At 42.9% G+C, this 22,760-nt stretch overlaps 1 protein-coding gene across 3 annotated transcripts; it reads left to right on the forward strand.

The window, feature by feature from the left end:
* Positions 1 to 85: 85 nt before the first annotated feature.
* Positions 86 to 21,157, forward strand: OGA (O-GlcNAcase). Of its 3 annotated transcripts, XM_042862966.1 has the most exons (16): positions 86 to 290; positions 3,630 to 3,681; positions 3,988 to 4,085; positions 5,199 to 5,329; positions 6,044 to 6,215; positions 7,167 to 7,265; positions 7,437 to 7,721; positions 8,262 to 8,420; positions 9,649 to 10,259; positions 10,628 to 10,802; positions 14,271 to 14,356; positions 15,224 to 15,328; positions 16,105 to 16,190; positions 17,114 to 17,306; positions 19,360 to 19,519; positions 20,220 to 21,157. In XM_042862966.1, the coding sequence occupies exons 1-16, from the start codon at positions 104 to 106 to the stop codon at positions 20,354 to 20,356; spliced, it is 2,736 nt and encodes a 911-aa protein (XP_042718900.1). In that variant the 5' UTR covers positions 86 to 103; the 3' UTR covers positions 20,357 to 21,157. The 3 variants fall into 3 exon arrangements, with proteins under 3 accessions (XP_042718900.1, XP_042718902.1, XP_042718901.1); XM_042862968.1 differs by lacking the exons at positions 10,628 to 10,802; positions 14,271 to 14,356; XM_042862967.1 differs by lacking the exons at positions 3,630 to 3,681; positions 3,988 to 4,085.
* The last annotated feature ends 1,603 nt before the right edge of the window (positions 21,158 to 22,760 follow it).

A 22,760-nucleotide genomic window follows, 5' to 3' on the forward strand; every position in this document is an offset into this window, starting at 1 on the left:
GAAGCGGCGGCGGCGTCCCGGGGCGGCGGAGACAAAGGGGAGAAGGGGGGTGGGGAGCGGGGGCTCGGCCCGGAGAGCGGGGGTCCTGGCGGCGGGCGGCAGGATGGTGCAGAAGGAGGGGCAGGCGGCCTTGGAGGAGCCCCAGGGCAGCCCCAACCCGGCCGGAGCGTCCGGAGCTCCTCTGGAACCGCCGGGCGCCGCCGCAGGAGCCGTCCCGGGGGGCGAGGAAACCGACACGGAGACGGAGACGGCGCTGGGTTCCCGCCGCTTCCTCTGTGGCGTGGTGGAAGGTGAGAGTTGGCGGGAAGGGGAGGCCGAGATCCCGGCGCCGTGTGCCGGGGGGGTCGCGGGGCTCGGGCGGTGCGGGCTGGGGGCGGGGCAGCCGCGGGTGCCGGGCGGGGCGGCTCGTGCCGGGAGCCGCTGGCTGGCGGGCCTTGGCTAACGCGGCGGGCCGAGGATTCCTGTGGGAGGCCGGGCGGCTCGAGTGCTGTACGTGTGGGAAGGGGGAGGAGGGAGGGGAGCGCTCCGCTGCGATTAGCCCGGCTGTACGCGCGGCTCGGGTTGGGTTTCTAGGGTAAGGAGTAGGTGATCGCAGAGACATCTGTTCTGCGATTAATGTCAGATGCTCCCTCTGCCCTGCGGTGTTATGGCTTAACGTTTTAACAGCGCTGTAGGATGTTTCTTTCACCCAGTTTGTTATAGAGGCTCTATTCAAAGGTTTAAGTTGTTCCAGAAGCTTCAGAAGAGAAGGGCTCGTTTTCCATTTGTCAGTAACTACAGAATTGACGTGCGTTTTTGCCGTCTTGGTTAAGGTAGATGGTTGAAAGCCAGCGAGAAAGATGTGTTCTTCCCTACTTAATTAGCTGGCTTGTAATACCTCTAAATTCCTGTGGACTGCTGTTATTTTGGTATCTATAATGACTCTCCAGGAGGAGAACAAAAGCGTTAACAGATGAGAAGCGGAATGGGCAGTTTATCAAAGTCAGTATCTGCACTGCTTGCAGAACGTCTTTTGTTCATATCTTAAATAGAGCATTTGGCTCCAGTGTACATCGCTGTGTGATGTGCACTAGGCCTGGTTCATGCCTTTCCTTTGTGGCATTGCTGGGGCTTAAATATAGCCAGTGTGGAGAGAGATGGGCTGGTTATTAAACCAGTGGTTATTAAACCATTCTCTGTGGAGAAATATCCTTTGGAGGCAGGTAGTAGTGAGCAGAAATAAAGAGTGTAACTGCGTGATTTCTCACACTCCTGAACAATGTGCCTTGAGCACAGCATCACAGAGTGTGTCAAACCACTGTGTGTGCACCGTGGCCGTTTTTTGGGGTGTTTTAATTACCTTGTAGATCTATTTGCATGTATTTAGCAGCAGCTGCTATAAATATAGGAGTTCATGACTACGTAGTAAAATGAAGCAAGAAAATGGCTCCTGCCCAGTGAAGCAGTCTAATGTTAGCTGGGAGTTATCTGTTTAGCCTTGTGTGTGTACAGAAGACTAGGAATGAGGGAGTGTAAAAACAAAGCAGCAGTTGTGTTGGCTGAGGCAAGTGGGAGCAGAAGGAAATGCCGGTCTCTGTAGTAACGTGAGGCTTATCGGGTTAAGAGAAGAACAGATTAACTGCAGAAGCAAAGGTAAACACATAGTGCAGCAGCTAACACAGCCTAGAGATACCGTGTAATTAAAGCGGTGAACAGCAGAGTCCAGATGTTTTGCAGGAAGAGGAGGTAAAAGTTAGTAAAATAGCAGGCAAGTATACTGGGAATGCACTCAAAGAATGTGAGGAACTTACAGTCCACTGAGTGCACCGTTTTGAGAGTAATAAAATGTAAGCTCTGGAATGCACAGAGATGGTGCTCATCCTCCAGGACAGCCAGCCTGGCTTTTAGTGGTGGTGAGTGTGGCAGCTGGGATATGAATACTTGGCATGATCTCGTGACTTTGTGTGAACCTGACATGCAGTCTTGAGGGAGTAATAGAAAACCGGGTCAGTTTTAGTTAGATAGAGATCCAAGGATAGCCATCAGCTGATGACATCAGTAATATAAGAAATGCGCTGACAGATGGAAGAGTACCATATCAGTTCTGACTAGCGTGTTCTCTTCAGTGTTCTGTTCAATCTGCTCGTCGTGTTCTTCATGTTGTGTTTGGCTTTTTGTTTTTTTTTTTTTTGCAGTAGCCCCGTGCTCTGCTCCAGGCTGCTAGGTCTGAAGCAGCAACATTGTTGGTGAAGTAGAAATGTTCTGAACAAGTTACGGGATGTGGGTGGTATTGACTGGGCGCTACAGTTACTTGTTCTGTTTGTGAGTTGTTGAGCTTCCTCGGACTGGCATTAGTCAGCATGAAGTCACTAGTGAAAATGAGGAGTTTTTTCTGGGTGAAGCAGTCTCAGATGCATTGCAGCTGTTCTCTCATTTGTTCCTCTGTTACACCATCCTCAATTCGTCACCTCGCAGTTCAGTGAGAAGCAGTAGTTACTCAGCTTTTCCACGCTGTGGTGCCAGTTAGTCTGAGGTCACTCTCTGGGAGACTAATTCTGAAAACTTGAGCCTGCTTTAAACTTCTTAAGATGATCTTTGATCTCTTAATGGGCGAATGAAATGGTTGTGAACGTGTAGAAATTGTTAGCTTTGACAGGCTGTAGGAGCGCATTCTCTGGCTTCTTTAAGAACAGATTTACAACGGTGAATAGCTCTGAAAATGGAGATGCTGCTCACATTTTGAACTGATGTCTTGCACAGACTGCCAGGCTGAAGCTTTGTTTCAAAGTGCCCATGTCTGGTTGAGCTGTTTGCACAGAGGTCTAAGTGAATTCACTTCAAAAAGCACTCTATTTTTATTTAAGCATTATGTTTTTGGAATGGGAGGAGTAGAATTGAACCCAGAATGTGTTAGAATTCATGCAAAGTAAGTGACCTCGAAGGTACACCATTGTAAAATCTCTAAGTGTTTTTAAATGATTATTCAGAGACTATCTTGGCTTTTGGAGAGGTAGGCACTTGTCGTGTGGGAGATCAACTGAGTTAATTGTGACAAGAAACCCGTTAATTGGGGTGATTAATTCAGCAAAATGCTCAAGATTTCATACTTACCTATCGTTCTCCTCAGTGTGTGTTTGTATGCTATGTGTATGTATTTAGGTTTCTAATCTGTATCTGGAATTAAGTGTTGTAATGCTGCTAAATAGAATCAGGCATTTCCAGTATTCGTGTTACAGCTGAAGGTGTTTTCCAGGTGTCTGAAGCAATAGTCCAGTTAGGTTACGACTCTTTAGTCTGCCCTTACCATAGTGCTGACTTGACTTGTGAAGGGCATGTGCTCAGGAATTCAGTTTGGGTTCTGAAAATTAATTGCTTTAATGGCCAAATTTATCAGGCTTTGGGTCATCAAAAATTAAAGAAGCTATAATTGCATTTTAAATTTAGATCTGATTGGTTTATTACACTTTTGTAATGCTGTCTAGCTAGGTTTTTTTTTTCCATTCTGCTTTGGGAAACTTCATGATGAATGTAGTAGAATCAGTTTATTGGTAGAGGAAGAAAATGAGAGAAGGGTTGGTTGTAGTATTTCGTTTCATGGAACGGGCACTATTTAACGTCTAACTGGATAACTTTGGTCTTGTTTCCTGTAGGCTTTTATGGAAGACCTTGGGTTATGGAGCAGAGGAAAGAACTTTTTAGAAGGCAAGTCATGCTTCCTCTCTCTGCAGCACATTCCAGTGTAATGTAATCATGATCTTCCACTTAGAACAGAAATTCTTTTCAGGCTTAACCTAGAGCAGCCTTTTGCATACTGTCTGTATTCTGGAGATGCATATTCACAGTCCTGTCTCTCTTAAACCAAATTTGTCCCATATCAAGTGTGTACTTGATAGTACAACACAATCTTCAATGAAGGGGTGTAGAGAAAAAACACGAGCCAAATAAAACATAGCATTTCTGGATCTGTAGCTTGCTCTTGCAATTAAGGCTTTCATCCTGTGCTCATAGGCTTCAGAAGTGGGGACTGAATACATACCTGTATGCTCCAAAGGACGATTACAAGCACAGGATGTTCTGGCGGGAAATGTACTCTGTGGAGGAAGCAGGTAATCACTTCTATTTCTGCTCTGCTTCCGAGGAGTAGATCTAGGAGATCTTAGGAAGAAGTTTTTCACACAGAGGGTGTGCTGAGGCACTGGAACAGATTGCCCAAGGAGGCTGTGGATGCCCCATCCCTGCAGGCATTCAAGGCCACGCTGATGTGGCTCTGGGCAGCCTGGGCTGGTGGTTGGTGACCCTGCACATGGCAGGGGGTTGAAACTGGACATTGTGGTCCTTTTCAACCAGGCCACTCTGATTTGTTTCAGTGAATCGGTCGCTGCTCTGTACACTTGTGTATGTAATCACAGCAGCCAGTTACAGATATGCGTTGAGACCTGTTCTTAATACCCTGCAGCCGTGTTTAAGGGAGCTTTGGTACAAGCATGGATTTGCTTCTTTTAACTATAATTCTGTGGATAATTTCTAAAATTGCTTTTAAGGCTTTGTCTTATGAAAATTACTTCTGCCCCCTCCCGTCTCTGGGAAAGGTTGTTTAGAAGTGCTCCTTCCTCTGGCTCTTGATCCCCTGAGCCATATGGTGGAACAGAATGATTTGCTTCATTAAAGAAAAAAATAAATAAAAGGAGGAGAAAAAAATGTATGGCTTTTTATGTGAGCACAGGTTAGAAAAGCAGCTTATGGCTAGTCAGGGCATGAAAGGTCTGTGTAATAGGTGATGCAAGGCTTTTTATTCACCTCTGGCTTCTGCAGATTCTGCAGTGTCTTACTGGCTTTTGGGATTATTGTTTTCCTTGAGTGAGGGGAAAAGTGATACTTACTTGAAATTAAATAATCCTTGTTGGATGTCACTGAATCACGGCAGAAGTATAATTTAGAAGGTACTGCAAGGGAACTTCAAATAACAACAAATACCATTAGATGTTCTAGAACTAGTTTTCTTCATTGTATGTAAGATTAAATTTGAGGTTTGTTTCTTAAAGCAACTACTTCTGTCCTGTGATATTTAAAAAGAACCCTTTTTTTTTCCAGAATTTGAGCAAATCCCTTGATTTATTATTTTGTTATGGTAGCACAGGCACCTAGAGTTCGTTATTTACACATAGTTTGGAAGCTGTTTCTTGTTGAATCCTTCTGAAATATTTGAATTTGATTTCCAGAGCAGCTAATGACTCTGATATCAGCTGCACGTGAACATGAAATAGAGTTCATCTATGCCATCTCACCTGGGCTTGACATCACTTTCTCAAATCCCAAAGAAGTATCCACACTGAAGCGCAAGCTGGACCAGGTAAATGTGATCTGAGCTTCCTGCAGCTGTAGTCCTACTTAACTTGAAAAACTTCAGTACCATGTTATTTTACTGGGCTGCCTCAGTGGACAGTTTGAATGGATGTGTTCAGGTTGCCTCGCAGAAGTGACCACTGATCATCTAGATTTAAAAAAAAAATAAAATCTGCTGTCAGATTTTGAAGGCTGTTCTTGGAATGTTGTCCTGAGGATATTTTAGAACCTTGAAGTTAAGATGCGTTTCCAACACAAGAGCCCTTATCCACAATAAGTCTTTTGGTGGTAGGTCTGACGTGTATCCCTCTTTTTTGTTCCCATAATTAACTGCTCTCCTTTGTCCAAATGCTGCTGCATGTTAGGTAACTCTTTCCCAGCTGTCTGTCCACTGAAATCAACGTTGTTGTAGGAACTGGAACAGATTGAAGGTCTTCAGAAGCAGCTTTGAGGAAGGCAGGGCAGTGGATCAGAGACGAATGCTCATTGTTTTACAGTGATAGATAACAGGCCTGTCTTGTCCTACCGACTTTCTCCCTTCTGTTCTCATAGCTTTTCCTTCTTACAGGTTTATAAGCTGAAGAATAATTCCTGAAGTACTTTTTCCTAATTCTTTTAAATGTTTTATCCTGTTGTAAAGGTATTTTAAATCTTGAAATTTACACAATTTGTTTTAATTTAAAAAAAAAAAAACAAGTTTCACTCTTGTTTCTTGTTTCAGGTTTCCCAGTTTGGCTGCAGATCTTTTGCCCTGCTGTTTGATGATATTGACCACAACATGTGTGCAGCAGACAAAGAAGTGTTTAGTTCCTTTGCTCATGCTCAAGTATCCATAACAAATGAGATTTACCAATATCTGGGAGAACCAGACACATTCCTTTTCTGTCCTACAGGTAAAACAGGATGAATCCTTTAGTTCAGCCTTAAACAATAGGACCCATTATGCTATTGTTTGAGAAGTTGGTTTAATATCTCGCTGTCACTGTAGGCAGTATTTTGGGAGTCATTTGAAGAATAAAGAAAGCTTCAAGGAATTTGTGTGTAGAGGTTTTGCCAAACCTACGCATCTCTGAAAAGTTTATTGCTGAGCAAAGCAGCAGCTTGATGGAATGGTTCAAGAACTAAAAGTTAGATTAAATGAGGACTTCTGTTTGACTTGTACCAAAGTCTGGGCTAGCTATTCGTTTCCCAGAGGTTTCTTAAAATAGAGACACTGCACTTCCCATGCTCGCTTCTTCCAGTGGTGGCTGGTTTTAGTAAGATCACTCGCTTCTATTCGTTGTTGAGTTGCCTTTTTTTTTTCAATCTGAAATATCAGATGACTCTCAAGGTCCATCATTGCTTTGTGTTTTGGTTTTTTTAATTCTAAGTATCACCTATCACTTGTAAGAATATTTCATTGTAATGGAGACAGTATCACTGTGTTTGGTGAGGGTTGTTAGATTGAAAACTTCATTTGGTAGCAATGTTACCATTGTGAATTACTGTGTTTATCTCCTTGGCTGCCATAGTTCTGGTTCTGTTGCAGACTTCTTTTAACAAATCATATGCTGTGTTTTTTAAGATTTTTGGTCATTCTATAATTAGTCTAATGCTTTCTAGTTCTCTTCAATATTGTGTACAGTAACCTGGACTTCTGTTTTCTTCCAAATTTTTGACATTTGAACAATTTAAAATAAATGCTGTAGTCTTGCTGTCTGATGTTTTGCTAAGCAGCATATGTAATGCCCTTCTAATTTAGACTATTGGGGATTTAGAGGTTAACTTTCAGGATTCTCTTCTCCAGTGAAAGCATGTTGTCATATTTCTACATCTTTCTAATAAGATTCTCTTTTCCTCTGCAGAATACTGTGGAACTTTCTGTTACCCAAATGTTGCTCAGTCTCCATATTTACGAACTGTAGGAGAAAAACTGCTTCCTGGCATTGATGTGTTATGGACAGGTGAAGTAGCTTTTTTTTTTTAATTCAGTGCTGGTGTTCCAAGTGATTTATCAGAAGTATTTCATAAGAAATCAAAACAAAACAAAAACAGACACGTCCAACTGTTTGATGTGAGGAGTGTGAATCCTCGTGCGTACGCAGAGCACTCTCATGGTCTCCTTTCACTCTTAGGTCCGAAAGTTGTATCCAAAGACATTCCAGTAGAGTCCATTGAAGAAGTTTCTAAGATCATCAGGAGAGCACCAGTTATTTGGGACAACATTCATGCTAATGATTATGATCAAAAGAGGCTTTTTCTTGGACCTTACAAAGGTCGGTCAACTGAGCTCATCCCTCGACTAAAGGGAGTTCTGACCAATCCAAACTGTGAATTTGAAGCCAATTATGTTGCTATTCACACACTTGCAACCTGGTACAAGTCTAACATGAATGGAGTGAGAAAAGATGTGGTGATGAGTAAGTATGAGTACCTGTTTGCTGGGGCATGTGTTGAACTGTGTGATTTACACTGTTTTGTTTTAATTATTCTAGACTTTCCTTGCGGTTTATTTTTAAGATAGCCTAGCATTTTCTGTCCTGGAAGTAAAGGACACCTGAAAAATAACAAGCATCCAGATTATTTACTGAAAGTACTTTTTATGCAATCACAGATGCATCTCAAGTCTAATGGCACACGCTACAGATACATCTCAGGAAATCGATAAAACCAGTTGTGTGGTTTGTATTTGACACAGGTGTCCGTGGGTTTGATTACACTGGGGTAGAAGCAGATCAGATCAGCTCTGAATGTCGTTACACGTAACTTCTGCGTACCGTTTGTGTGCTGATAGTTGATAGTGACCATAGCTTTCTGCTTTGTCCAATTAAGTTTCAGTTCTTTGTCCTTCTTTGTGAAGTAAGACTGAGAGTTCTTGAGCGCCTTGTCTAACGTCATCTCTTTCTATTTTAGATGAAACTTATGTGAGGTTTTTTTTTTTTATAAACTTCTCTCTGTAGCTGATACTGAAGACAGTACCGTTTCTATCCAGATTAAACTGGAAAATGAGGGCAGCGATGAAGACATTGAAACAGATGTTCTCTACAGCCCACAAATGGCCCTGAAGTTGGCCTTAACTGAATGGCTTCAGGAGTTCGGAGTACCTCAACAATACAGCAGTGAGCTTGGTTTGATATCACTTGGGGGTTGGTAGGAAAATGTGATTACATGTTCAGTACTTGCACTTAGATTCAAACTATTTTACGGATCTCTGCAGTCTGTGGAAGTACTCGCTGCCTTGCTTCTTGGGGAAACCCTAATAAAAAAAGAGTGCTTGATATTCTGCAGTGTGCCTTTAGTGACCCAGCTGATAGCAGGAGCACCCTTGAAGCAGGATGATCCTCTGGCATTTCTGATCTAAGACAGGAAAGTGTCTGAATCTTGTCAGTCCCAGCAGTTATTACTAGATTTCTGTGGGACCTGAGAGAGTAGGAAGAATTTTTTTTGAGGGGGTGTTAGATTACTGTGAAAAATGATACTGCCCCTAAAGAGTCCATGTTTTTCCAGTTGTTTTCAGCTGGTTTTGTTTTTCTGAGTTTCTGTCTACAGAAACCAGTTGGGTTCCTTCCAGCATTGTACACCTTTCCTCTTGTAGCACTGGGAGCTTGAGATTCGAGGTAAAATCTGTTTCTCTCAAACACGGGTTTTGGGTAGTCAGAGTGGCCTTATAGCTGTTGGTGGAGTCGAAGAATCTCTTCTCCTGACTCCTAGCTCTGCTCTTTGCAGTTCTCCTTTTGAACTACTGTAACGTTTCAGATCTCTCTAAAACTCAGCTGTGGCAGAAACATTGGATGAGGAGTGGTAGTGTCACTTTCCTCTGCTTTCACAGAATCGTTTGGGTTGGAAGGGACCTCGTAAGATCACCTCAACCAAGTCCTCTGTCAAGCAGGGCTGGCTAGAACAAATTGCCTAAAACCTTTTCCATTTGGATCTTGAATATCTCAGTTTTCCCCAATCATGTTTTTGCGGTTGAAGTATTTGAGCATCTGTTCTTTTATTTTAATCTACATTGAATAGGAATAAAAGTCAGTTGATGCAAAGGGAAAACGTTAACTTGAAAAGATTTTTATACTGATATTATAATCAGAAATATTGCTGGCAGTGCATGCTAACTCATCTTATGAACTCCCTATCTTTGCTTGGTGGTTATCTGAAGGGGAAACTTGCCAAAATACTAATTCTGTAGTTAGAATTACAGTGACAGACGTGAGCAGGCAAAGTGCCAGAAGGAAGCTGCATAATTGGCTGCCATGACAACAGAATCATCCATGATTTGTACAAGTTGCTGCTTTTGAATGTTTGTTGGCTGATACTGACAACTTTAAACTTGTTTCTTCTTATGCTCAGGTAGGCAAGTGGCCCACAGCGGAGCTAAAACTGCTGTAGGGGACGTAGGGCCTCTGGTGGCACCGTCGTCTTTAAATGCAGCAACTGTGGTCACCACAGTCTACCAGGAACCCATCATGAGTCAAGGCGCAGCACTGAGCAGCGAGCCACCAGCCTTGGTAAAGGAGGAAGAGAAGAAGCAGTCTGATGAGGAGCCGATGGACATGGTGGTAGAAAAACAAGATGATGCAGACAAGAATGCTAACCAGATATTGACAGATATCGCTGAGGCGAAGATGACAGAGGAGTTGAAGCCAATGGATACCGATAAGGAGAGCATAGCTGAATCTAAGTCCCCGGAGATGTCTATGCAGGAGGACTCTGGTAGTGATATTGCCCCTATGCAGACTGATGAACAAATTAACAAAGAACAGTTTGTGCCTGGGCCAAATGAAAAACCACTCTACGCAGTAGAACCAGTGACTTTAGAGGACTTGCAGCTTCTTGCTGACTTGTTTTATCTCCCATATGAACATGGGCCCAAAGGCGCACAGATGCTGAGAGAATTCCAGTGGCTTAGAGCAAATAGCAGCGTTGTCAGTGTTAACTGCAAAGGAAAGGATGCTGAAAAAGTGAGTGTAACTTAAGCTTGTTTCTCTCCTTTTAAATCAAAATCCTGAGCAACGTTGACTGTTTTCTGAAGTAGAGATAGGTGTTGCATTTTCTAGAAGCTGAAGGGTAGGTAGCATGAAACATAACCACAGATGACAATAACTTTTGTTCATCCAGTGGAATTTACTGTTTTAAGCTCTGTAGTGTCTGCATATTTGAACAGTGCTTCCTGTACTGGCTTTGCTTCTAAGAACAGTAAAGGCTTGTGAGTCACGTGTGATGTAGTGGTTCAAAGCATGGAATTGCGTGGTCATCCTTCCTATTTAGAGTACTTGTCCTCCCTAGACGGCAGTATTTGATCTTGTGGATCTTTTCCCTCCATCCATAGATAGAAGAGTGGCGTAACCGAGCAGCTAAGTTTGAAGAGATGTGCAGCTTGGTGATGGGAATGTTCACTCGCCTCTCCAATTGTGCCAACAGAACAATCCTTTATGATATGTACTCCTACGTCTGGGATATCAAGAGTATTATGTCAATGGTGAAATCTTTTGTGCAATGGTTAGGTAGGTGCATTGGGAGCCATTATAATCCCAGAGAGAGTATCTTCTTTTGTGTTTTGAATTAGCCCACGGGGAAAACAAAACATCATGCAAGTATGTTTTCTTGGACACAGGGTCTGGTTTGACCCCGTTTTAAAGGTTTTCTTATCTCACTATTGAATCAATGCCTGCTGTGAATTTGCTTTGGGATTAAAGTGAAGTCTGCTGGATGTTTAAGATTGGAGACCTTGATTTTTTTTCTTCTTGGGCTAATGAAACTTGAATCTCATCTGACACGTAAGTGTTGACTTTAACTTATTCTTGACTGAATGCACACTGGACTGCGCCCCATAACTCCTTGGGTACCCTGGTACATGATTGGAAATGACACTACGAAATGTGACCACATCAGCCACCTGCTGCTTGCTGTGTTTTGATAACACTGTTGCTGTCTTCAACAGAACAATTCCAGCAGTGACCTTTAAATGGGCCTGGCCAAGAGGAAGCTGATCCTCCCAGCCCTGTGCGCATGCGAGCTTTAGCATAAGGCTATTCTGGTGCAAAATTATTTTCTTGAAACACCTTCCAAATTGCTTTTTTGTTGTTGTTTTTTGATTATTTTCTGACAGTGGGTGGAAATTGTGGAGCTTTCTAGACTGATTTAGTCTGAGATGTAAGCTGGTCTGGAAATGCTTGTAGTTGTGGTTTTGGTTTTGTTTTTTGTTTTTTTTTTCCTGAAAGATTTTTGAGGGATCCAAAGTTGGCAGATAGCACCAGCATGGCCTGGGTAATTCCAGTGACCTCATTTCACTTTCAGGTTTCAATGCAGCTGTAAGGAATATGCTGTGGACTTGCTTGACGTACACAGCAGGCAGCAAAGCCGATGGTCTCTTGTCACACGTTTTGTAGCTGTCACAATCCTACAATCCTCACAGTGGTTAACCATTGCACAACCTTGGTCAAATGCAAGTGTTTGGATTGTTAAATTGTAGTTTTAAATACTGACAGTTTTAAGTTGAGACACAGACTTGTGAACACATCAAGTCAGGCCTTACTGAAAAGCTTCCTGTGGATGTGCTTGTTAAATAAGTGATCCTTATGTGTATGTGAATAACGAAGATGAGCTTTCAGGACTGCCTTATGTCAAGTACAGAGGAGAGCTTGGCAGAATCGTACTGTATGAACATCTCTGCCTAATGCTGCAGAAAAGCTGTAGTGTGTGTGGTTTTAAGACAAGTGTTACACCACTCCCCCAGCTTTACTATCCTTGCTGTAAGTTGACGTTTAACTAGAAAGAATTCTCTCTTTTTGATAACTTGGTCTGTTTAAAACTCTAGACCCATTCTCTAAACAGAACACAGTTTCTTGTGACCTCAAAACATCGAGGGCCCAGCTTGCATTACAACTTTATTAGCTACCTGTTGCATTCCCTTACTTCAGATGAAATTGTTTCTAGTTTTCCTAGGTACCTCTAAGTTTGGTTTCAAGTCTTTACATGCATCAGATGCTTCAGAATTGCTTTCAGAAATGAAATGTTTATAGATGACTCTCTGACTTCAGCTTTGTTTTTCCCGGTATCATGACTGGCATTAGAGAGTTGAAAAATTCACTGTAGGAGTTGGGTGTTTACAGCTGAGTAGTCTTAAACTAATAATGCTTCCGTGAGAAGAGAGATTTTTGTCCTTAGCTTATGTTTTATCACAAGTATAAACTTATGTAAAGCCAGGTATGGCCAAATCCAAACACATCAGTTCTCATGATGGTGTGCTCAATGGTCCGCTGAATGTTCATTTTCACCTCTCCTCCCAAGTCCAGCTAGCATTCAGTCCCTTAAATTACTGTGGCTGTACAGTACTATGGATTACTAATGACTTTTATTGTCTTCTTCCCCATTGTGTACAGATGGGAGAATCTTCAGCACAAGTTTCTACTGCTATTGGATGGACAGCGCCAGATGTTCACAGCGCGTCGTCATTAATTAATTAAAATGGACAGGTTTTGTCTGTGAGGCAGCTCAGATAGATTAGATGTGTGATAGGCATGAACTGAAGTCACATTTGCGCAGCGATGCAGGCATTAACTATGTTTTTTGTTCATACAGCTCTTCGTTCACACAGCTCTGTACTGTAATAATTGGAAGTGCTAGTTAAGTTGTAGTCTCAAAGGAGAGACAACCCGTCTTCCAAGTTATTGACTAAATTTCCATGTGAAGAGTATATTTTTGTGAGAATGCTAAAGCGTGGGAGCTGGCCACATCCAAATTCTGATGCTTGGATCATTTCTGATACTGACGGTGCTTAGGGTAGTTTACACTGAACACGTGTTCCTAAATTCCAATCAATGTCAAACTTGGCACACTTTGGGACTCTCTGACTAGCACAACACACTTGTCTGTACTGATCTGGGACTGTTACTTGAACAGGAGTTAGACTGCTGTCTACAAAAGGAAAAGAATATTTGCGCTGCTCATCTTGTCAGAAAACTAGGCAGGTGATCTCCATTCCAGATCCGGCACTTTTATTTTCCTCCTGCCAGCTGTTATGTTGGTTATTGAAGGCCGTGTTGTCTTGCTAGTGGAACAATGTAAGAAGTCAAATGGAAGCTTTTTTTTTTTTTTTTTTAACCCTAAAGCTAAGAACATTGATGGGTCTCCTGTGACTGATCAGTAGGAACCCTGTTGCCTCTGATATGCTTGAAGAGGAAAAACTGAGATGCTGCAGAAGCAGAGCTAGTATTACCTGTGACAGACAGGGTGTACTAGTTAGTGTGAGCTAGAATTAACTCACGTACCAGTGGCACTGTGAAGGTATGGCCTGGATTATATAAATCTGTTTAGTCTCTTGCAAGAATGCTGTTTCGTACAGCTCTCCTGGCTATCTTAACTGTTCCAAACTGTTTGCACATACTGCCAGTCCTAGTTTTCTGACGAGAGTAGAAATGTTAACTAATAAAATGTGACTTCAGAAAGGTCCAGTTTTTTTCAAGAGGCTGTGATAATGGAATTTTCATTCTTCAACTGCTTATGTTTGCAGTAGTAGCTATTGAGTCCAGCAGCATCTAAGATGTTCTCCTGTTGTAGATGAACCAGATGCTTCTGCCACAAGTGGACAAACAGAAGAATGTGCAGAAAGCCTGGCAGGCTTCTGTAATTGTACGTGGCAGCATTCTTGTGTCTGTTCTGGAATGAGGTGTGCTGTCTCAGTCACCTCACGTGTTCTTAAACTGACCTGTTACTTGTTACCTGTTGCTGGCTGTAAACTTGAAATACCGCAGTTGGTGCATGAGCACAAAGTCTTTATAAATCATACAAAATCTTTATAAGTCATACAAAATCTTTATAAATCATATATTATTGCAGCCTCTACCGAAGCCCTGGATTATAGCTCAGTTAGAGAGCTTTTTCCACAAGTGTGTGTTAGCTTTTTGGACATGTAAGACACCCAGGAAATCCCCCTTCTCGTAACGTTCTCCGCTTGGATCTGATCTCAACAGGGTGTCGTAGTCAATCTTCAGCACAGTTCTTAAGTGGAGACCAAGAACCCTGGGCCTTTAGAGGTGGTCTAGCAGGAGAGTTCCAGGTATCAATATGACTTCACAACTGAATGACATTTTCTTTGTTTTATGAGAAACCTTTTGTTGCACATCAGAGGTCTGGAAGGATTGGTCTGCCGAAGGCTTTCTGGTCCAAAGCCCATTAGCCTTACAGCTTGGTTTAAAATAATTTTCCTCCCATTTCTACAGTAGTTTCTCAAGGAGATGCTGCCTGTCCCACGCGCCCGCGAAGCGCAGCGGCTTTAGTTGTACATTTCACGTTGTTTCTTTGCAGGTCGCACAGCATTTTTATCTGCGCCCGCAGTCGCGCCATGCGCGCATGCTTGTCCACCAATGGGAATTCCATGAGCAAAGAGAGGGAGCGACCCCAATGCATGTCGCTAAATAAAGCAGCAGCGTGTTTTCTTGGAAAGATTCAATTGGCCAATACTCTAAAACCTGTTCTCGAGTCTGCTTACACCAACTCGAATTTGTTCATGGATTTTTCAGGTGCTGTACTTTTCCCCCCTCACAGGTGCTCTGCGCGCAGCAAATAGAGTCAGCGCTTTGCTTTTGGGATAAAGCGTCTCCTCTGGCCAGTTAACCCTCTTCAGACCAAACCTTTCCTCCTGACATTCTGTGTTCTTATAGAGGCAGTGTAGATACGATTGGTAAAAGCATTTTAAAGTAGATAGGATAAGCAGGCTTTTAATGTGCTTTTTCAATTGCATATTCCAAAACACCAATTGGATATTTTCTATTCGAGTAAGGTCTTTGCATTTGTAAAGCCTACCAACCCCACCTTCTTCTGGGGTGCCTGCAAGTAGCAAATGTTAATTTGGCAGTCTGCAGTGCACGCCTGAGAGTCTTGGGATCTTGTACATGCACTCACATCAAGTATTTTGTTTCCACAGCGTTTGCTGCCTATTGATGGGGCAAATGACCTCTTTTTTCAACCGCCTCCATTAACGCCCACTTCCAAGGTGTACACCATAAGGCCCTACTTCCCCAAGGATGAGGTAACTGCTTCTGCCTTTTGTTGTCCTTGTTGATGTTTTTCCTTTTGTGGCAACACTGGTTCCTTCAGAGTCCCTCCATCCTCTAACGAAACAGATGTTCCAGTATCTTGCAAAAAACAAATGCAGGTTACAGGAGAATGGAGGATAAGTGATTTGCCTATGATTTAACAGCCCGCTGTGCTGCAGTACAGTTACACCCACAGCATGACTGCAGTCTTCCATCTCCCTTTTTTTGTGTGTGTGATGCCTTCCATGTTTCTCAGCAGTGGGCTAAAATGATTCCCTGCTGATAGTGGAATTCGTGCAGTGGGAGCACATGCAGTGCTGTGACTGTAGAGGTGGGTGGGTGTACCTGTTCACCCAGTAATTTTTCTGGTAATTCCTAGTATGGAAGAGGAGCCCCTTTCAATGCTGTAATGCAGGTCTAAAGCTGGCTTCTTAGAAATAGTCTGTGTGGCTTTCTTTCCAGTGAAAGTTTAGTAGTTAGCCTTCAGGATTAATCCCCAGTTGTAGAAACATGCAGAAAGTTGACCTTTAATTTTTCTTTTCCTTCCATTGAACATAACCAATATTTTGGACAGGTGACTGTGAGATAGTAGTAGTTGGGGAGGGGGGAGAACTGATCCTTTCTTAGAGATGTGTGCTCCTGTTTGGTGTAAGTGAAGTCCTGTCAGTACTAGCTTACGGTGGAGCAGTGGAGCTGTTAATGAAATCTCTCTAAAACAAAGGAGTTCACTTCTGAGTTTCATGACTTGAGATCTCTCCTCCCTTCCTAGGCGTCTGTATATAAGATCTGCAGAGAAATGTACGCTGATGGAGCTGATCAACCTTTCCACAGTCTGCCAGACTTAATTGGAGACAAGTATGTCTTAGAAATGAGTGAACTGACAGAAGTGGTTACGAAGGATGATGTTGTGGCACTGTATTTAATTTGAGGGTTTTTTTTAAGTGTGTGTGTGCAGGATGCACAACTTCTGACTTAAATAAGCAAAAAAGCCATCTGTGATCATTAAGAAATTGAAACTGACTTCTAAAAGATACTGTTAACACTTGTGTCTCAGTTAATGCTCTGGTCACGTGTGGTGAGCTGTTAGAAAAAAAGATTGAGCTGAAACGTCTATATTAAGAAACTCATGCATCATAGTACCACTTCAGTTGTGAAAGTACATCATGGGTATCTGGTGACATTCTGGTGGTTTTTTTTTAAACCTAGTATGGTTCTTCAGGTAATTGAAAGACTTTCTGAGGACTAGCATGCCAGGCAACTGCATTGATTTTTATTTATTAGTTGTGAAATGCATATTGTAGTCTACCTGCATCAACGTTTTAAAGCAGTGACAAGAAGTAAAAGTATTAAATCTTGAGCTGTAGAGTGAGCAACTATTTTGTTGTGTCTTGGGTGTGTATTTTAGGTAGAACTTTGTAAAGAAGCTTCTCTGTGAGGGGCAGGAAGGTAGTTAAGAAAGGATGTGTAACTGCTGTCAAAAAAATGAACAGGAAGGTAATGGCAGCAGGAATATTGAGAACAACAGGTGAAGAAGGTTTGTGTGCTGAATCAGACCCGAGGCTGTATAGAATTAAACTGTGAGGATCCTGAACTATTGGTGCTCATCACTGAGTTTTGACAGCTGATCAGTCTGTTAATTGATGCATTGTAAGAATTTATTTGCACTGCTGGAGAGCTCTGTCACTTCTTTGGGTGGCCTCAGCTTCATCCAGAACACACAGAGCGTGCCTGTTCAATAGGACCTGCTTTTGGCTGAATGTGGCTGCTTCTTTCTGCAGGTTAGTAGGAGGTCTGCTCACCCTCAGCCTGGATTACTGCTTTGTCTTGGAAGATGAGGATGGCATATGTGGCTACGCTTTGGGAACAGTTGATGTGACTCCTTTCATTAAGAAATGCAAAATGTCTTGGATCCCTTTCATGCAAGAGAAATATACTAAACCAAATAGCGACAAGGAGCTGTCTGAGGCAGAGGTTGGTATAACCTGTGAGGCTGGGACTTAACGCTGAGCTGCGTTCTTCTTTCTCTCAAAGGCAGTCCTTTGTATTTCTTTGGATTTAAAGCTTTTGTAATTTATTTTTCATACCTTTCTGTTGTCTTTGAACATAGTATCTGACATCTTAGGTGCTGATACTGAAAGTGCTCACTGTGTGTCAGATGCAGCTGTGTTATGAGGCACCTTCCAGGTGTACTTAGTAGTAATTGATGCAGTAAGTACACAGGTTTTTGGAACTGCTAAGTGGCAGGAGCTTTGAAACCAAGAGCAAACATTAATTTAAAGAGAAATACATTTTGATGAAAGTGAAGCACTGTTTCTGTTCTGCAAAATGAGACGTTGGTGTCCTCGTGCACGAGAGGTTCAGGTCTGACAGATGCACCAGTTGAAGTATGGAAAACCACATCAAGAACTGGGTTGCTTTTCCACTTAAAATCTTTGAACCATTTGTGTGGTGTGATGGGTGTAAGTGGTGCAGAATGGTGTCCTGCTCACCAGTTCCTGATGGTAATTCAGTCTGTGGCCTCTGGCCAGTTGTGTTGTGTGCATAGAAGGGGTTTAAAAAAACAGCCTTGCAGCAAACGTTGTTCTTTCCAAATGTGTGTGTTCTGCATTGGGTGCAGCTAGGGAATGTGACCTTACAGCTCACTTCTGTTATTGAAGTGGAGCTCAAGTTCAGTCTGCAGTCTGTAGGTCTTTTGACTTTGTTTTTCTAGATTTGTGCAATTTTTGCTCTTAACTGCATAGGAAAGCTCCCATGTGTATGAAGACTCTGGTAACAAAGCAGAGCAAAGCTCTAGTAGGTCCAAAAAGGAGAAGCTTTGATTTCCAGATGTTTAAAGCCAAACTTCAGGGGAAGAGAAAGCAGGAGGTATGTTATGCTATTAAACTGGCTTTGTCATTCAGAGGTCTATGAATGTTTTTAACCCAGGATTCCTGCTTCTAGTACAATACTTCAGAAAAAGTCTGCTTCTGAAGCCTATGGGTATTGAAGGATGTTCCCTGGAGAGCAGAGAAGGTTTTTTGTACTTGCTATTGAGATGGATGCTGTGGGTTTTTCTCAATTTAGCCTTTTGACACCATAAAGGAGAGAACATCAGTAAGTTGTTTAGAAGCTGTTGCCATTAAACATCAGTAGGGAAAAGTTCTGATTTTTTTTTTTTTTTTTTTTTCCCAAAGAATAAAGAGTTCCTTTACTGACCTCTTATCTCTTACTAATCTGTCTCCACTTTAGTCTGAAAAGCTCCTGTTCCAAACTTCTTAGAGCATTTGATTCAAATTGCTGACATCTCTTACGATTCAGTTGTTTCTTAGTTTACTTAACTGCTTCTTGAGACCCAAACCCAATGGGATGTTTTGTTTCACAGAGGAAAGATCCAGCCTTTTGAGTGCTGTGTTGTAACGTTTCCTTGGTACTCGCTACCGCATGGCTGGCTCTGAATGCATGCTGTGGGACTGTGCATGCTATAGCTGTGTTGAAGTCCAGAGGGCCTGGCCTGGTTCTGTATCTGAAGTGGTTCAACCAGTCTGAAGTAGCAACACTGAGCAAAGACTTGGTCTGTCACTGCAGGAGTGTGGGAGATAGCAGATTGTGGATTTGACAGTAAGGTGTCTAAGCTTGACCTGAAAAAAACCCTGATATGCTAAGGTTCCTTGTGTGAGGAAGCCCCAGTTCTGGTTGTTACAGTGGCAGCCTTCAGTTACACAAAGTTAGGCAGCTTGTTTACGTGAGCCTGTGCTCTGTAATGGCTTCAAAGTTCTGCAGCCAGCAGCTGTATGATGAGGGTACTTCAGATTTGGCTTTGGGGCAAATGGTCTGGATAACTGCATAAGCAGTACGGGTTTCTCAGGCTGCTGTGAGCTGAAGGATAGGGAGGATAGGAAGCTTACAGCTACAGCCACCCATGGCAGTCAGGTGCAGTTGAAAAGTTTTGAGAGGTGTATTCTGTGAGCAAAGCAACTTCCCTTGGGAATGAATGAAAATAAAAAGCTAACAGTGACTGAATATCTGGTTCTCATATTCTTTTCAGAAAATAATGCTAAGCTTCCATGAAGAACAAGAAGTATTGCCAGAATCATTCCTTGCCAACTTCCCATCATTGATAAAGATTGATATCCACAAAAAAGTGACGGATCCAAGCGTGGCCAAAAGCATGATGGCCTGCCTGCTCTCTTCTCTAAAGGCTAATGGTAAGCTTACTGCACTCAGAATGCTTGGTGTCCTAATTACGTCTTGGGTCTGCCATAGTTGGTGTTTAGATTGGGGTAAACAGCCATCCGGAAGTCCTTTATAATTAACTTTTGCTGCTGTCTTCATTAAAGGTAGCTTTTAGCTTTAGCCGTTACCCTGCAAGTTAGAAAACAGGAGGAGCTGAGGGAGCAGTTGACAAGAAATGTGTGCTTTCATGTCCATCTTGAACAGCGTGTCCATGCTCGTATGTTCCCTGCTGGCAGTGACAGTGCTGCTTTTTGCTACATGTGCAAGTGTGCACTGGTGAACAATTACCAAACCCTCAGTATGGGAAGTACTTGGCCATCTGCCTTACTGCACGTCTGAGGTTCACAGGTCTTTGCACAGTTTGGTACCTTCCTGTAGTGCCTTTTTTTCTGAGCCAACATTCAGGGTTTCAGGATGCTTTTATGTGAAATAAGAGGTCTTCAGAGGGATGTGGTTTGTTCATGCTGACGAGATCTCTGCAATGTGTGGCTCCTTTAGGGAATGGTTGGCTGTGTTGCCATAAATCTGGTCTCTTTTGGGTACCGTGCTGCTTGTAGAATTGAATCGGTGATTTGATTGGGTTGAGATGCTGAAATAGATGGGGACTCTAGTACTCAACTGCTCTCTTTCAGTATTTCTCTCACTGTTTTTGTCCCTCTTTTTCCTCTCCAGGCTCCCGTGGGGCCTTTTGTGAAGTGAGGCCAGATGATAAAAGAATTCTGGAATTCTACAGCAAGCTCGGCTGTTTCGAAATTGCTAAAATGGAAGGATTTCCAAAGGATGTTGTTATCCTTGGAAGAAGCCTTTGAAGTGCTCAACAGCAAACTGTTCCAGTGCTGCAGTCCCTTAACATCTGGGCGGGGAGTGGTGGGGATCTTCATATGGTCTAGCTGAACACAGCCAGCAATAAGCCAGCTTGGGAGAGGGGACTATGCGAAAATCGCCCATCACACATTCAGACTGATTTGCTGGAGGAGGATAACGCTGCTGAACGCGCCGTTTTAGCAAGAGAATCTCTGTCCTCTCCTGGTCTCGTGTGAAGTGCCAAGGAATCTTGCATGGACAATGTAGCTGCCTGGAGGAATTGTCCTCAATCAGCGTTGTGACAGCAGTTGTGTGTTTGAGCATCAGCAGAAAAGCGGCTGCTGTAAGGAAGAATCTGTAAGGACGCAGTTTTGTTTCGGTGTCGTAGAGCAGGATGTGCAACTGGGAGTTGCAGGAGTGGGAGGGATTACTTATGTCAATCAGCAGATGTAAAGATAAGTAGTTATAGTTCTATTTTTGACTATCTTTATGCTTGTTGATAAAGCGATGACCCATTGTCACTTCTAACAACCATTGGTTCGAGCTTTGTGCTGTTAGGGACAAATGTGCAGTGGTCTGTGGCAGAAGTCACGTAATGACAAGCCTGTAAATTTCGGTGTATATAAACTTAGCTGTATGCTGACTAACTTTTTGTTTACCAGTTTTTGTAACTTTTTCTTTTAAAAACTGAAAGGATATAGGTCCAAGATGGCACTTTTGAATAACATAAAACCACGATGGAGAGCAAATCTGTCCACAGCACTGACTTTTTTTTTTTTTTAAACTGTGCCTCATGTCCAGGGCTATAGAAACTGAGCACATTGGGTAAGGAGTGCTGATCCCAAGGATCCTTCCTTCAGATGCCTGTTGGTTTCCTGCCGAGCTCCCACAGCTCAAGGCTGTGCCATCATTCTCCTGGGACAGAAGCAGCAGTTCACAGGGTGGGCTGCTGAACCTGTGCCTGTTGGTGGTGTTAATACAGAAGTGGGTGGAAGATAGAGGGAAAGAGCTGGCCCACAGCTGGGATTTATCCTTGGAACAGTCACCATGTTTCAAAGCCCTTTCATTCTAGTTCGAGCCAATCAGGGTCTTCAAGTCCTGCACATTTGTATCAAATAACTTTTCTATAAGAAATGCCACAGTAAGCACATTTTTACTCTTCATTTCAATGGTTACCTATTTTTAAATGTTCCAAGAGCTCAGCATTCATGCCCAGGTGTGACGCCTTGGCTGCGAGATGGAACCAGCGCGCTGTGGGATGTGGTGGCGAGCCAGTCGCATCATTTGTGACACTGGTACATCACAGAAGTCCTGGTGTCACACAGGAGGGGTTGGCCAACGTTGCAGTACCATGTTTCCGTCACCTGCAGTCTTAATCTTCCTTCTTCGATTCCCTGGGTTATTTCGGCGGTGCACAAAGGAAGTTCGGTTCCTTGCACGAGCTTCTGGCTGCACTGAAGTTCCACAGCCTATAATGAACGGCATTAAGGCTGCAGTGATGTTGCCTGCAGCCTGTAAGGAGATGCTGTGCTCAGCCTTCTGCTGCAGTCATGTGCAGGATTATTTTTTTTCCTTTGCAGAATGTGAACCATTGTTTCAATGCGTTAGCGAAAATATTTAAGTCGAAATAAGTTCATTTCAGTTTTAGAGAGAGGTACGGGGTGGCTCTGTGGGATTTCATGTAAGTCAGAGCTGAATGCCACTAGTTTTTATACAGCTTTGAATGCATGTTGAGTAGCTGATACCTTGGTTTGTCAGGTGGGAGAGGTTTTTTTGTTTTGTTTCTTCATGGATACCGGAGTCAACTTATTTTATCTGGATTCATAGCATTACAGCATAGGATGCTTGTGGCCTTATTTCTGGCTTTTAAGGAGCTGCCACATTTTCTCTTCCTATGACTTTGTTATTATTATAAAAGTTAATTGTATAAGCCTATGGGAATGTCAGGCCGATGCCATCATTCTAGGATTGTAAAGTGATATGTTCACATATCTTTCATGGTTAAGAGTTTTCATTAAGGTTGGAATGCCACTTTCGTTAATCTGTTTTTAGATCAACAGTATCTGTAGCAGGAAAGGGGGGAAAAAAAAAGACCTGTAAAACTGTATTTGAAGACCATGCAAGAAATAGAATAAAAATTGAGAAGTGAATGTAAATAAGAAATGTGTGTTTTGTGTATGAGGTTTGTGAACCAGAAGTGGGTCAGCAGTGAGTATTGTGCCATGCCACGTGTGCTGGAAGCCCTCAGGATCAGCTGTCAAAGAAAACAGGATGCACTGGATTGCTCTCTTGTGCCTGCCTGCAGCCCTGCAGTCCGGAGCAGGTCAGGCTTTTGCTGCCAGGGCCTGGGGTTCGCAGGTGTTCAGTTGGCGCTGCGGGAAATGCACGGGGATCGGATCCCACTTGTGC

Source organism: Lagopus leucura, unplaced genomic scaffold (assembly GCF_019238085.1).
Source record: "Lagopus leucura isolate 7727_CA_CO unplaced genomic scaffold, USGS_WTPT01 Super-Scaffold_739, whole genome shotgun sequence".
Lineage (NCBI taxonomy): Eukaryota > Metazoa > Chordata > Aves > Galliformes > Phasianidae > Lagopus > Lagopus leucura.

What these genes read in the sequence shown, in the direction of transcription:
- OGA (XM_042862966.1), top strand. Translation starts at nt 104, where the DNA reads ATGGTGCAGAAGGAGGGGCAGGCGGCCTTGGAGGAGCCCCAGGGCAGC. An exon ending in ATTCCTTTTCTGTCCTACAG is followed by an intron (nt 6,216 to 7,166) that starts GTAAAACAGGAT and finishes TTTCCTCTGCAG; the next exon opens with AATACTGTGGAACTTTCTGT. An exon ending in AGTACCTCAACAATACAGCA is followed by an intron (nt 8,421 to 9,648) that starts GTGAGCTTGGTT and finishes TCTTATGCTCAG; the next exon opens with GTAGGCAAGTGGCCCACAGC.